The sequence below is a fragment of the Dromaius novaehollandiae genome, chromosome 3 (assembly GCF_036370855.1).
Source record: "Dromaius novaehollandiae isolate bDroNov1 chromosome 3, bDroNov1.hap1, whole genome shotgun sequence".
NCBI classification, from domain to species: Eukaryota; Metazoa; Chordata; class Aves; order Casuariiformes; family Dromaiidae; genus Dromaius; species Dromaius novaehollandiae.
In genome coordinates this window covers 22,440,683-22,455,264 of record NC_088100.1, presented here as the reverse complement: position 1 = coordinate 22,455,264, position 14,582 = coordinate 22,440,683, and the positions used below count along the sequence as shown (strand labels likewise).

The following is a 14,582-nucleotide window of genomic DNA, read 5'->3' as shown; positions in this document are numbered from 1 at the left end:
TTTAATGAATAATGTTAAAACATTTGTATGGTCACTGACAGGTGCCGCACAGGCAAGTGTGGGGCTCCAGTTGGTGCAGCCCATACAAGAGGGATTTGCTTTGGGATGCTCCCCAAGAGTTAACAAACCCTGGGTGGACCAGAGTCCGCACCACCACACTGTGGGGTTGCTGTAGCCTGGAGACATACCCTCTAAAGACCCTATCATTGACAAGGCCAGACAAAGGGGAAGTGACACCGCAGACCTGCACCATAGACATCTCCTTGCTGTGGAGCTGCTCCCTGAAGAACGACCTGATAATGGGCGCGTTGTTACCCACTGAGCAGGGCTGTGGGCCAAGCAGGAGGTCACCCGCTGATGCGTGTGCTGCTATTGACTGGAGCCTGCAGCTTTTGTATAACTGTGGGCTGGCGTTGATCTGACTGGGTATAAAAGTAAGCCACATAGTGTGTTGTGGACTCTGACCCAGACTCATCGTCAGCTGGCCTGCAGACCTGAGGACCCACCTGTCAGCTGGGGGATGCCCCTGATGCCCCCTTTGGTGAGGAGAATCCAGGGAAAATCATACTGGAGGGTGGCCTATAACAGGCGAGAGTGGTCACTGTACCATGCACCTGTGATTTAACTCTGGAGGTCTGCTATGTATATACATTTTCAGTTCTGTTATATTTCTAGCTTTGCTGCACTGTTAGCTTTGTTATAGCCTCTCAGCTCTAATAAATTCTCACTCTTGACAAATGATGATCTCTGAAGTTCAGTACAACTAACCCCAAAATCTGAAAGCAGATGCCCCTCTAGCTCCATGTCAGTCACATGAACCAATTCACATTTTAATTGCTGTGAATCAGAAGTATCACATTAACACATTAAGATAAGCATAGCCTGCTCCGAGATTTTTCCTATGATTTAAATTTCATAATTTTTATTCCACATCATTAAAAAAAACAAGAAAAAGTATTGTTCTCCATGCCAATAGGTTCATGTTCAGTAAAATGGTTCTCTGCCAGCAAATACACACATCAATAGGACCCCAATTTCATCCTAGCATGTCTGACCTCAATCTCTCTGTGCCTTATTGTATTTTGAGTTAGCTGATTACATGCTGTTATTTGTTTCAGTATGACCAGTGAAGTCCTACATGCTACATATTTCCTTCTCAGCTTGCCAAACATAAGCTATAAGCAGCTTGATTATCTGACTTATTACATTCACAATAGTAATAGTACAATCCTGGTAAAAGTGAATCAGAAATAAAAATAGTCTCAAAAATAATTTCCTGGGATTTCCTGGTTTTGGTTAGTATTAAGATAGAGCTCATAATAGCAAGAAAATTAATACTGAGGGGACCACCAGATGGATGTTTTATCATTCTGGTAACTAAATATAAACATGTTGCAAGCCTTGCCATGAAAACCACAAAAATAGACCAAGCTTAGCTAAAACTCTTAAAAAAATAAGTACTTTCCGGGGGTTAACTTCTTAGTATTTACTAAATTTGTAGACAATGTCATGAAGGCTTATGACAGATACAACATATTATCCCTCTATGTAAAGATCTTCTAAAACAAATATCTATTAGTCACACTGAGCTGCCTTATTGCTTTTATAGTTTATAATCTGCTAGAGTTCCTCCACAAATTATAGCATAGAAAGATCAGATTATTACAGAGCTTGGTGAGTGTTCTTCCTTCCAATGTGAAATAATTCTATTTGATACTATAGCAGATATCTGTCTTTCTTGAAAAAGGAAGAATTCATGAGCTGGAGAACTAAAAGTCTTTTTTTTTTTCAGTTCCAAACACATAGTACACATCTACAGTGCCTAAAGGAATATGCATATCTGATTTTATCAAAGTTCATTATTCTAATTATTTTATCCATTTTCAAATAGTTATTAAAATTAATATCTTTCATTCATCATCTAAAAATGTCTGCTCCACTTCAACATGAAGACACACAGTGAAGGACAACTCCATTAACCAGGTAACTTCCTTATGTACAAGGAAATCAGAACAGTTGCAACAGCACAGATGGACCACAGAAATGAAAAGTCTGGTTGAAAGACTGGCTTCTTTTACCAGTAATCAGGTGGAACAGATTATTCTATTTACTTCAAAGTTCAAAATTTTTCCCATCAATACTAACCATAGAGTCTTCCTCCATCCTTAAAAAGGACAAGTTCTGCATTCTTTCTCTCCTTCAAATCTTTGTAGATAGTGTGGTACAAAAAATATTTTATAATCTTTATAGTCAGTCTCTGATTTTTTTGGCTCCAAAATGATGAAATACTTCTGCTTTGCTGCAGTGGTGTTTAGCCATAATTGCAATAAAAATGTCCAAGTCATGAGTAGCTCGTGAACCAGAAAGATTTGGGCATACTTGAATTTTTCTTATAATGTAGTTGTTAGTTTTTTTGTCAATGAGTATTTCTTAATGTGGAACTGCATAACTGATATAAATAGCTGTATGCTAGATTTCCAGTTAAATATGAGTTGTTCCAAAATACTACTAGTTTTGTTAAATCTAAATTAAAAGAATATCAGAAAAATAAAATGATTGCTTCAATATGTACTTTGCAAAGCAAGCCAATGCTAAAATTGTAGGCACATTGAGAAAGTGATGCTCTCTTTCAGCAAGTCTTACTAAAAATTCCATTATTTCACTGCACTGATTTTAACCAAGCTTACCAGTACACATAATTAGAGGCAGTAATGCAGAGAAAACTAGAGCAGTGTCAAAGTTGCACATTATATTTTGTCTTCTCCCTGAGTTTGATTGAGATCATCCTACAAAGTAGTAGTTCTAAAAATAGCAGGACCATAAGTGAGATGGAAACTGAACTGCAGCATAGGCATGTGGGTACAATAAGTGGACAGAAGATGAAGTCATAAGCAAAAAAAAAAAAAAAAAAAAAAAGCTACTGCCCTCAGAGTGCTGCAAAATTGAAAGGTTTTTAAAGCTGTATACCTCAGAAGCAATCTATGAACTCACAGTCAATTTAATTTTGTTGGCTTAGTGAACACCGACTTTTGTAACTGGCCAGAGTACCTCATACTACTAACCTTGTACTACCAAAACAAAAAACTGCGTGTACAACCCCTAAATGTATCTTGCCAAGGAAACTTCGAGGAGGCATAAAAGTGTTCCTTGGAATTCTCACAGCAAACAAATTTTTGTATGTGTACTGAACCATCTGGCACTCGAGATTAATGAAAGAAACATCGAGATCACAGAATGCATTCTGGCACCTCCAAAATTATAGAAAATCAGGCCAGACCTGATTCTTGGAGAACTGTAACCATGGAAAGCAACATCCCTGAGAAGGATTTAGTAAGCATAAGCTGAGTTTATCACAAAGCCCTGGTACCGCCTGGTCGGAAAGGGTTAATATTGTCTGAGCTGTTCTAACAGGGAGTAGCAAATGGAGTACGGAGTGGAGGTTCAAGTGGTTTGGTTGGTTTGGAGTGGTTTGGTTCAAATTCATAATGTTTTTTAGGAGCCCAAATCCTACTGGTCTCAGGGAGTTCACATCTCAGAATTCGCTATCTGTAACATTATTTAAAATTTGAGAGGAAAAGAAAATGACTTATGTAAGACTGAAGGAACTCAATCTGTTTAGCAAACAAACAAAAGATCAAGAAAGATCAAGAGGTGATTTGATTACAACATGTAAGTGTCTCAAAGGGAAAGGGAAGCGAAATCTTTGAGTAAGACAAGGCTCTTTAATCTAGTGAAGAAAGCCGCAACAACCATCGATGTCCAAAAGCTGCAGACAAATTCATATGGGAAAGCATGAAATTTCAATACTGAGGCTGACAAATTACTCAAACTGTCATTGAAAGAAGCAGACTTTTCAGCTTCTTAAAAAGGTTGCAAATTTCTGTCTATCTCAGCTTCTCTTCATCAGTAGGCTTCGTATAGCACTTCTTTCCGTATGTAAGAATATAAATACACGGCTTAATGATGCAGTGAGGATCCGTTAATATTTTCATAGTATCCTCAAAACGTAGTTTCATGTGAAAAAAAGTTATAATTTAGATTCTTATTCCTTCAAAGTTTGCTCAAATTGAGTTTATCTGTAATGATTTTCTGCATAAGTCTTAAGAATTCAATGCCTGTGGATAGATAACTTTATTCAGTTCAGAAGTTGAAAAGAAGAGGGCACACATTTTTTCTAGGATAAAATTAATTAAAAAAATTATTAGGTTTAAGTACTTATGGAAGGTAAGAAAGCCAGTGTTTCTCAGAGAAACAAAAAAATCTGAACACAGTCTTTATAAGCACAAGTTCTTACAGGTTTCTTAAGCAACCTGTATGACTGCTTACAAGATATAAACAACGTCATTAATATTTCCAAATTATGACACAAAATCATACTGTTATGAAGATAAATGCTTACAGTGTTTTGTCATATAGTATTGTAGGCATAGACCCACTCTCTTGTTTGTAAATAATCCTGAAAGGCAACACATTACTGAGCAGAGGCAGAAAGAAACACTAGCAAATATGCATTTTCAAGGCCAGAGAACAAGACTCAGAAAGGTGATATACCTGTCAAGCTTTTTGCACAAAAGACATTGAAAGGGCTACTACAACTGAACAGTGCTTTCTGTAGAATCTTTTGGAAACTACTTTTTAGTATTTCAGCTTAAGGAAGTTCTCTCGGGGACAAAAGTAACAATCAGAAACCTACATTAAATATCTTAAGGCCATTAAACATCCAGTGTATGATGCAAACAGAGCTCTTCTACAGTCACAGTCCTCCTGAAAGGATTATAGTATTAACAGCAAAGGAAAGAAAAAATATCAAGTCCATGAACTGCTTCATAATAATTTTTGAGCTTTGTGAATGAATAGCATGTGGAAGGAAAACATTTTTTACATATTCATCCCCATTCCTCCCGCAAGTTTGTTTTCCAATTGTTTCAGCGTCTTGACAGTTTCAAATGCTTCTTTTCCAAACACACAAACCAAACTTTTTCAGACTGGCTGAAGAAAAGCTGAAAAAATCTGACTTCTGACCCCAAACTGTCCATTAATGATTCAGTTCTCCCAAAAATTCACTTTAACCCAGCTCTTACAGCTTATAAATGAGACAAATCTAGGAGCATAACTTTTACTAGCAGATGGCTATTTACTGCTGCTAATAGTTGAGCTGAAAAAGCACATCACTAAAGTGCTTCCAGAATTGTACAGTATTCAGCAACCTGTTAGGATAATAGCCAGGAACCATTTATTCTACAATTTTGGTTGCTGGTTGGTCTGTGGCAGAACTCCAAGCAAAAATAATTAGAAAACACTCTGAAAAACTAAGATCTAGGATTAGGTACCATTCTAGTTTGACAAGCTATCAACCTAAAGCATCTGAAGACATGTTCTAGTAAAACAAACTTTTATCATGAGGTTACAATGCTCAAGGAGTCTTCTAAAGAGCTACGGGTCATTTAGATTAGTGATGTGGCAGAACACTCTGCAGAAACCTTCTATTCAGATAAAGTAATGGCAATAAAGCTTGGAAAGATGAGTCAGTCCTTTTATATATGACATACAGGTAGTATATATAATTTTGTATGGTGACAAGTACAAAAATTAAGTTGCAAATTCCTAATTCTGGTAGGGGAGGAGGCACGGGCTATCATACTTGCAGGCAAATCCAATTTCTTTATCCGAACAGTCTCCAAAAAGTCTCCACTACTGTAGAAACTTCATACTGCAATATCTTGCTGGAAAATCCATTTTCAATGTATCCAGTCTGGATAAAAGTGTCAGGTCTCCTATAGCATGTATAATGCTTCATGAGACATGCTTGAAATTGGAGCCTGTGGGATCATTCTTCCAGTATTAACTGGCCATTAATTTTGCTTCCTGGCAGCTTGACTTGACATGACATGCTATTTTAGTATAGCTTCTTCTACAAGGTAAAAAGACAAATAGCCAAAATGGTATTTTCTGTAAAAAGAAGATACAGAAAGAATACACTATTCAAAACTTTTTTCCCTGATTTCCATACGTAGAACTGGTTATTTCTGAAAGTAATCACATATGTTGGTACTAGAAGTTTCAAAGGAGCCTTAAAGATTTCAGTATCCCCAAATCCTATACACTCCATGGAATCACAGTAACACTATCAGCCATTCTCAGAATTGTAAAAGGTCGGTCTCTCTCTTTTTTTTAAACTGAAATTTGTGTTATTTCCAAGTTTCTGGAAACATATAAAAATGTTACTGAACGTCATTTTAAAACTAAATGCATTACCTTAAGTATTACTCAGTTACATAAAAAAGCTCTGCTTGCATCAGAGCCAAGTATCACAACATCAGTTTAGAAAAAATGTTTTTCATTTAACATTTTTCTTGTGCTTGAGATAAGTTATATAACATTTCTCATCTAGATAATTCAAGTCTACAAAAAATATAATTAAAAATGTTTCATCTACAACTCTTGCTTTTCTTCCACCTACTGAAAAGAATCAACGTTTCAATCCTCCTACTTGTATAACTGCAAAATCAAAAACTTGTAACAAAAGCACAAAATAAAGACCCCTTAACTCCTTACTACTGGCAACACAGACAAGCTTGTTACTAAATATTAAAACCTACCCCTGCACTGGTGGCTATATCTAAAATATAGCTTCCTGAAGATCAGCTTTACGCACTTTTCTGTTAGCTTTCCAATAACTCTCTTTAAAAAAAAAGCACTAGAAAGAACCAAGAAGCGCTGAATGTTTTTTTCAGGTCATTGTAGAACATGAGTTGCAGCAACTAATCCTTCAATAAAGATTGGCTAGTACAAGTTTTAATTGCTTGGCAGCTCTCTCAAAATCAGCTGAACTATAAACAGGCAGAAACAGATTACTGACAGGAGCCTTAAGGTTCCTTCTCTGCCACAACCCAACACAAGAACAAACTCTATTACTGATGAGAAAGGGACTGTAACTCTGTTCCAGCATCCCGTCAACATGCACGTAGGCAATAGTGCTAGCAGACATGGAAGAGAACTGACCTGAATCTTTTCTTGGAAAAGAACAACTATTTAGTCTTTAGAGACACATAGCACTTCTATGGATACAGACAGTATGCAAAGTGTTACTACAGAAATACAGCCTGCAATGCAAGGCAAAATATCCCAGTTTAAGTTTGTAAGGTAAATGAAAATTTACCATGAAACAGCGTTTCTTTCAGGAAGTATCATTTACAGAAGATCCTACTGCATCTTGTTCTCTTGTGTATTTCTAGAAATCTTTAAGAATCCACATATAACTTATCTTACATTTTTAGTGAAAATCTCTAATTACATGAACCAAGCTATGAAAAATACATTTATGAGTTTGGCCGTTTCCAGACATTATGAATTTCTGTTTAAGACAACGGAAGTTAAATACTATGTTAAATCACAGCATTCAGCTAGCCTGATTTAGACTTTTATTATGATCAATTATCAAGCTTCATTTCAACTCAATTTTTAAAAAATAAAGAGATCTTTTGTTATATTTTCAAATTGTGTACATGACAAAGTGTGTGTACATATCCAAATATATATTCATATTTATACATTTATATGCAAAAATACTATATACACACACATATATGTAACGCATACTGCCTCAGCCTTGGTTTTGATCCTAGCAGAGACCAAGACATTTATCAAATGGGCACTTTATGCCCTTTATGCACTTTATGGGAAAAATAATTCATTTTGCTGACTTTAAAACGGCTAACAGTCTTTCCCCTGTGAAAGATAAGACACTTTTTTGATGGGAAAAAACACTATGGAAGCTAAATGAACACAGTCACTTGATCGTAACATTTTTCCTAACAGAGACCTTAAGTTTCCAGATAATGGGACCCACTGTCCCAGAGTTATACTGTAAATACTACAGGATCAGATTCTACATTAATTAGGAGTAAAACTGAAATTGCCTGTTTTTTTCTTTAAGCTCAAAAGACAGTCAGAATAGAACACTGAACAAGCAATAGCTTTTTGGTATAATGCAGAGTTATCTCAATTCAGTACAAAAAAAACAGGAAGGGGAAAACTGAAATGGAAATCTATGTTTATGCCAGTATAATCAGATATGACCTGTGGAGGTACTTTTTAATTAAAACAGGAGTTATCATACCTTGCATAAGGACTTGGACATAAGCTTGTTGTATCAGCTTTCTTTTTTACTTCAATTAGGTTGAAAAGTAAAACACTGTTTTACTACTTTCAGTGCTCTTTTCAAGCACACTGAATAAAGAAAAAGGACTTTTACCATCCAAAAAAAGAACATAGGACTCATCTTTGATGGAATGTAAAGCCAGGGAATAAGAATCACTTTTATGAAATATTTTCGTAAGAGTATACAACAAAGGAATCGTATTTTAACACGTGGATAATAAAGAAAAATACCCATGCACAGATGTTAGATGTTTTCCATATTACTTACAGGACTTCTCAGATTATTAATAAAATAGGCATAAGCTCAGTACTTACCCACAGAGCCATAATTATTTGGAAGTTCAGGATAAAGTTTGTTTGAATTCTTTTTAGCTGTAAGAGAAGATTTAATAGCAAGTTAAAAGATATGCCAACGTATACTGTTATATTTTGTACACTGCTTTTCAAATATATGTTTAATAGTTAGAAAACGATTGAAGTTATCCAAGGAGCAGTACTGGTGAAAGAAATAAGGACTGCACTTCATATCCTTCTCCACAGAAATACATCAGATTAACAACAGGAACTGCAGTAAAGCCTCACTTCTGAAGCTTTGGCAAATAAGTTGCTATGGAGCCCAAACTCTGCCTCCCCTGCCCAACTATTAGTACTCCATCCACCTAGTCAAAAATAATGACAAACTAGAAGGGAACCTAGTTTTCTATAAGCCAGAAGTTTTTAGTAGGATTATTCTTTTTGCTAAGAAGTTTCATTGTACTAAAGGAGCTTTTATGTGTACAATAAACATTAATGCTCCCTTTGAGTTATTACATAGTTTTGTAACTACATAAACACTATTTCTGTAGCAAAACTGTCAGATAGAAAAGGTTTGTTATCGATATTTGCTAAAGAAATGTTCACACTATCATTAGAAACCAGATTAATAAATTTAACAAAATGTGAAGAAAAAACAAAGCACAAATTCTACCCTTTCTCACTTATGGAACTATCCCAACCTATGTTTGTCCAAGAAAGAGTATTAAAAAATATATTGAATAGAGAAAGCTACTACTGTAAGAATAGTATAATGTTCATCAGTTTTAATGCTTCATTTTTATATACAGCAATAAACTAATCCTTATCAAAAGATCTTCTAACCTGGTGGGTTTGGCCTAACAGAGGGCTTATGTGGCTCTGGTCTTGATGATGGTCTAGCAGGTGGGTCATTTACCTAAAATATACAAATTTTAAAGTAAGTTGCATCACATCTGGAAGTACACTGTAACTTCGAAGCGTACAGGTATGTCAAGTTACACTGAAAATTACTCTTTTTGCACTCAAGTTGTGTGAACTCGAGAAGAAAACTACAAAATTAATATTTATACATAACTGTAGGATAATTTACTGTGAAGTTAACAAAGATGAAAGTACAAGATAGACTATCAGTAACATCAACATTGCAGAAAAAAATTATCTTATATAGTTCTCCATATTATATTTAAATATGATTGTTCTAAATTTGAACATGAGACTGGAAAAGTAGAAAAAGTGAAAAGAGTATTCACATCAAATCCAGTATACTCATTATTTACAGATTAACTTGATTAAGAATACTTGGAATATACTTTTTTAATCAAATCTCAGATTTGGTTATGCACTAAAATCTAAATTATGCATAAATCGCGCAGTGCAAAAATTATGCACTGTGATCTAAAAACAAGGACATACATAGTTTAGAGGATGCAAAGAAAAAATAGCAACATCCTTATCCAGAAAAGACTACTGTGACGACAGTGAAGAGTATACTTGAATGAACATGTTAAGCACATCAAGTTTCTGCTACGCGTTACATTTGTAAGCATCCAGTAGAGATCCTAGGACTGCCACAGAAACAGCAACATTATCATTACAACCAACAGCTCAACGACAGAAAAATCCTAGATGGAAAAAGAGACAGACAAACCCTTTTTTGTTTCCTTACAGCTTTTCCTGGATTTTTTTTTTGCTCTTCGTTTTCATACACTTCAGTGAAGGATGCTAGAGTTTCAGAAAGATCTTCTGCTTGAGCAGGAAAAGGCACATCACCAAATAAGATTGCACTAGCACGAATATCCTGCCCATAAAACCTGACACAAAAGAAAAGATACCAGGTATTTCATCACTATCACATTTCACTGTCTAGATAACATCATTTGGTGGAAATACTCCCCCACTACATTTCTCATACTGATTATGTATTGAGAAATGACAGAAGTAGTTCAACACTATAAATGTTGAATGATAAATAATTACAGCAAACTTCAATGTCTACCTTATTTCACACTATTTTTCATGAGTAATATTTTGTTTATGGTCATCTGGCACACACTAACTAAAGCATGTGAAAGCCAATCACGTACCAAATTGAAGAAATGCATTCCACTTTTACAAAACATTGCAATGCATCCCTTAACAACATAGTAAAGTTCCTTAATGATGCAGTAAAACAGTAAAACTGCAATTTTATGAATGGAGAAAGCTGAAAATTACTGACATAGTGTCATTAAAAGTAGTATTAGTATTTGCTGATATTAGCAGAATCAAAGTTTTCATAAACAGAACATATACAATGCAACAGATACACAGTAGTTACTAATTTAGATTTTCAGAGTTGTTTGGTTGAAGTATTAGGATCTGCAGGATGCTCTGTTTCAAGTGTCTCCACCTTATCAGAGGTGCCTTGGATTTCAAGCCTTAATAGGCTGCACAAAGGACGCAACACTACATAGGGACAGGATTTTCACAAGCTCAATATTCAGTGAGGCTCTAAACCAGACTTTTTTTTTTTTAAGTGGCTTTAAAAATATATTTGTCATTATGTGGTAAATTTCTTTATAGCTATCTTCTATAATACACAATCTCCTTAAACATTCATCATCTTCTCAATATCCTTTGCACATTGTCCAAATTAAAAATATCTACGCCCCTCAAGAAACCCTACACTCAGCACATAATATTCTCAAAACATACTAATTTCTTCCCAACTGAATATCCTCATTCCTTGTGTCACTATTCATTTGCTGAACCTTCTAAATTTGAAGGGAACTTACTTGCGATTAGTTTCTTTCCTTTCAATTAAACAAGTTCCTTCCAGAGATACACCTGCAAACAGTCCTCGAGATTTGCAGTACGTATAGACAGCAGCAGAGCTTCTCAGGGCAACATCCCCTTCTAAGTTTCTAGAAGGAAAAAAGTTTTGTTTGATATTCTTCAATATGGCTTTACAACAGGAACAGCAATTGTTGTCTTATTCTAATCCTACCAGTTGTCAGAAATAATTTGCAAGCATTTGCAGAAGTCAGTGAGAATTTCACTTTTCTCTGTTTTTATGTACTCTATTGAACATATTACTGGGTCAGATCTGAAATCTACTTTCAGTTCTCAACTCAGACAATATCCAGAACAAAACGATTATCTTGTGTGATAACATTTCCTCTGAAGTCAAGATAACGTTGCCTTGAGAATGCTCTACATTAGACCTCCTCTTGCATTCAGAAGTCAGAACTCTAACGATGAGGATTTCAGAAGACCATTAAAAATTTACAAGTCAGGACATAATATACATACAAAATTCTGATTAGTTGCTTGTTTGAAATGATATTCCAATGACACTGATTCCCCACCTTCCATAGACAAATCTGTTATTACTCAAAATTTTTTCTCAGCCTTCAAGAAATCTCTCACTGCAATTTAATCTTATTTTTATCCTGTCTTCCATGGACACAGAGGACTGCTTTATTCCTCTCCTCTTTCTTGCAGCCATTTATGCATTTGGAGACATTATCATACCTTAGTCATCTCTTCTTTAATCAGCTCTTCAGTCATTCTTCATAGATCATGCTTTGAAAAGCCCTAAATGTTTGTTGTCACTTTGAACTCTATCCAACACATCCAAATCTTTCTTGATTTTGTGGTGCCAAAAACTGCACAAAATATTTTTACTAAGGCCTTATTAAAGCTCAGTAGAATTACAGCATTTGTCCTACACAGGGTCACATATTTTAAGTTTGAAGAGACTACAGGAGGTCATCCAGTCCAACCTCCTGCTCAAAACAGATATAAAATTAAAATCAAGTCGCTCAGGACTTTGCTAGTTTTTGAAAACCTTCAAATATGTAGATTCCACAGACACTGAGCAACCTGTTTCCATGCTTATACTCATACTGATTTTTGGTTTTCCTAGTATCTAGTCAGGGCCTCCCTTGTTTCAATTTATGACTACTGTCTTTGGCTGTCCTGCCAGGCACCTCAGTAAAGAGCCGGGTCTGTGAGTAACCTGCTCTTGAGAATGTAGCCTCTTAGAAGGCTGCTATTAGGTGCCCCAAAGCCTTCGCTCCTCCAGGCTAAACAAGCCTACCTCCTAGGCTGACCTCAGAGTTCACACATGCCATGTCTCTGGCCATGTTGGTGGTGCTGCACTGGACACACACAAGTTCATCAACACCCTTCTTCTACTACAGGGCTGAAACTAGACACAACATTCTGGGTTCAGTCTATGAAGTGCCAAGGAGAATACTCACTTCCTTTCTGTTGACACAGCCCTCTGTGCTGTTAGCTGCCCTTGCTGTCAGGGTGCACTGCTGACTCATGGGTAACCTGTGGTCCTCCACGGGTGTTTTCAGCAGAGCAGCTACTCAGCCCATGATGCCCCAGCCTGTAATACTGCAGAGGGCTCATCCAACGCAGGGGCAGGACTTCGCACCTGTCCTTGTTTAATTTCAGCAGGTTTCCTCCTCTTCACTGTCTAGAACCGTCTGTATAGCAGCCCTGCCCTGAAGTGTATTGACTGCACCTCCTGGTTTGGTGTCACCCACAAATTTGAAGATGGTGTAATACCTCTCCTCCTCTAGGTCACTGATAAAGACATTAAGCAGAAGAGGTCCCCGAGCAGATTCCTGAGGAACTCCACATGTAACTGGCCTCCAGGTAGAGCATGAATCATTTACCGCTCTTCTTCGATCTGTTTGCTCACCCATTTGCTACATCCCCACCTAAACCATGATGTCCCAACTTGGATACAAGTCAAGGCGGATGACATCCACCACCCTCCCCATATCCACAAATCTATCTTGTCTGTGGAATAGGTATCACCGTATCCTTTTTTTGTCTGTAAAGATGACAAATGTCAGTAAAAACTTCATCATAAGAATAAAAACATAAGGATGCAAATGCCACATGAGAATAGGCTGAGGGGAATGGGGCTTGTTTAGCATGGAGAAGAGTAGGATTGAGAGGACCTAACAGCAGCCTTTCAATATAAGGAGGCTATGAACAAGATGAAGCCAGGCTCTTTATTGTAATGCACAGTGGAAGGACAAGAGGCAATGGATGTAAACCGAAACAAAAGATTTTTCAACTGGACATGAGGCAAAATTTTTTCATCCTGAGAACAGCCAAGCAGTGGAGCAGATTACCCAGAGAGGTTGTGCAATCTCCAACTTTGGAGGCTTTCAAGACCTGACTGAAATAGAGCCCTGGGCAACTTGATCTGATCTCATAGCTGACCTCACTTTGAGCAGGAGGTTGGACTACAGATCTTCTGGGGTCCCTTGCAAACTAAATTGTTCTATGAGTCTTCACATTGAGCTGGCTTAACACATTTAAGTTTGAGAAGTAATTATTTGGTGTATTTTTGTTATTTACTATCAGTTAGATTGGGCACATACTTTCTGTCACCTCAAAGATCAACGAAAATAATAATTCAGTCAGACATTGTAGCACCTATGCTCTTTATTGAGACCAGCCTTCAACAGTCTCTGGAAACATGTAACACAACAAAACAATACAGTGCAGTCAACATACAGGCTGTGCAGTTTATCCAAACATGTCAACGAAAGCCTTATGAATGTTTAAGCAGCTTTAGACACCGTCTTTTATATTTAATTTTATCCCATATCAGGAAAGTATTTTACTCACCTCCCCAGAGGTCCAATTGCCACAGTAAGATTTCCTCCAAGTGTAAGATTGCCTCCTTTGGCAAAAGCTTCTACTGCTCTCTCATGATTCAATATTATTACTAAGTCTGAAATCTATAAAAATATCAAATAAAGATACTATGCTTTTCAAGAAGAAAGTTAGAATTACATGAGAGGAGAATTTTCTGTTTTGTGGGAAAATAGGTGGAAGCATACAAGATATTTTCTTCCCCCAAACAAAAACTAACTCCAGATTTATCGAGTTTTTAATGGAAGTTAGAATCTCTCATTCTACTCTCAACCTTTCAGACTTCTTCCAAAGAATTCTTCTGAAACAGTTTTCATAAAGTTGATTCTTTTTCTGTAAGACATTTCAAACTAAAAATTATTTCATCTAGGTTTTTTTTTTGGTTTTTTTTTTTTTTGAAATGCTGATGTGGACAATATACGATAAGAACAGTTTTAACGGGATATCCTGATTATCAGAAT

At 36.3% G+C, this 14,582-nt stretch overlaps 1 protein-coding gene across 3 annotated transcripts in view; it reads right to left on the bottom strand.

Moving 5' to 3' along the window:
- Window positions 1-14,582, bottom strand: part of SH3YL1 (SH3 and SYLF domain containing 1) — a 54,261-nt gene that overhangs the window by 21,304 nt on the left and 18,375 nt on the right. For 2 of the 3 annotated variants that reach the window (XM_026116595.2, XM_026116593.2), the window contains exons 5-9: window positions 14,095-14,207; window positions 11,229-11,357; window positions 10,103-10,265; window positions 9,298-9,370; window positions 8,476-8,532 (exon numbers count right to left, since the gene is read on the bottom strand). In XM_026116595.2, coding sequence (XP_025972380.1) covers window positions 8,476-8,532; window positions 9,298-9,370; window positions 10,103-10,265; window positions 11,229-11,357; window positions 14,095-14,207 — 535 coding nt within the window. The remainder of the gene's footprint in view (window positions 1-8,475; window positions 8,533-9,297; window positions 9,371-10,102; window positions 10,266-11,228; window positions 11,358-14,094; window positions 14,208-14,582) is intronic. The other variant, XM_026116594.2, reaches the window with a different exon arrangement.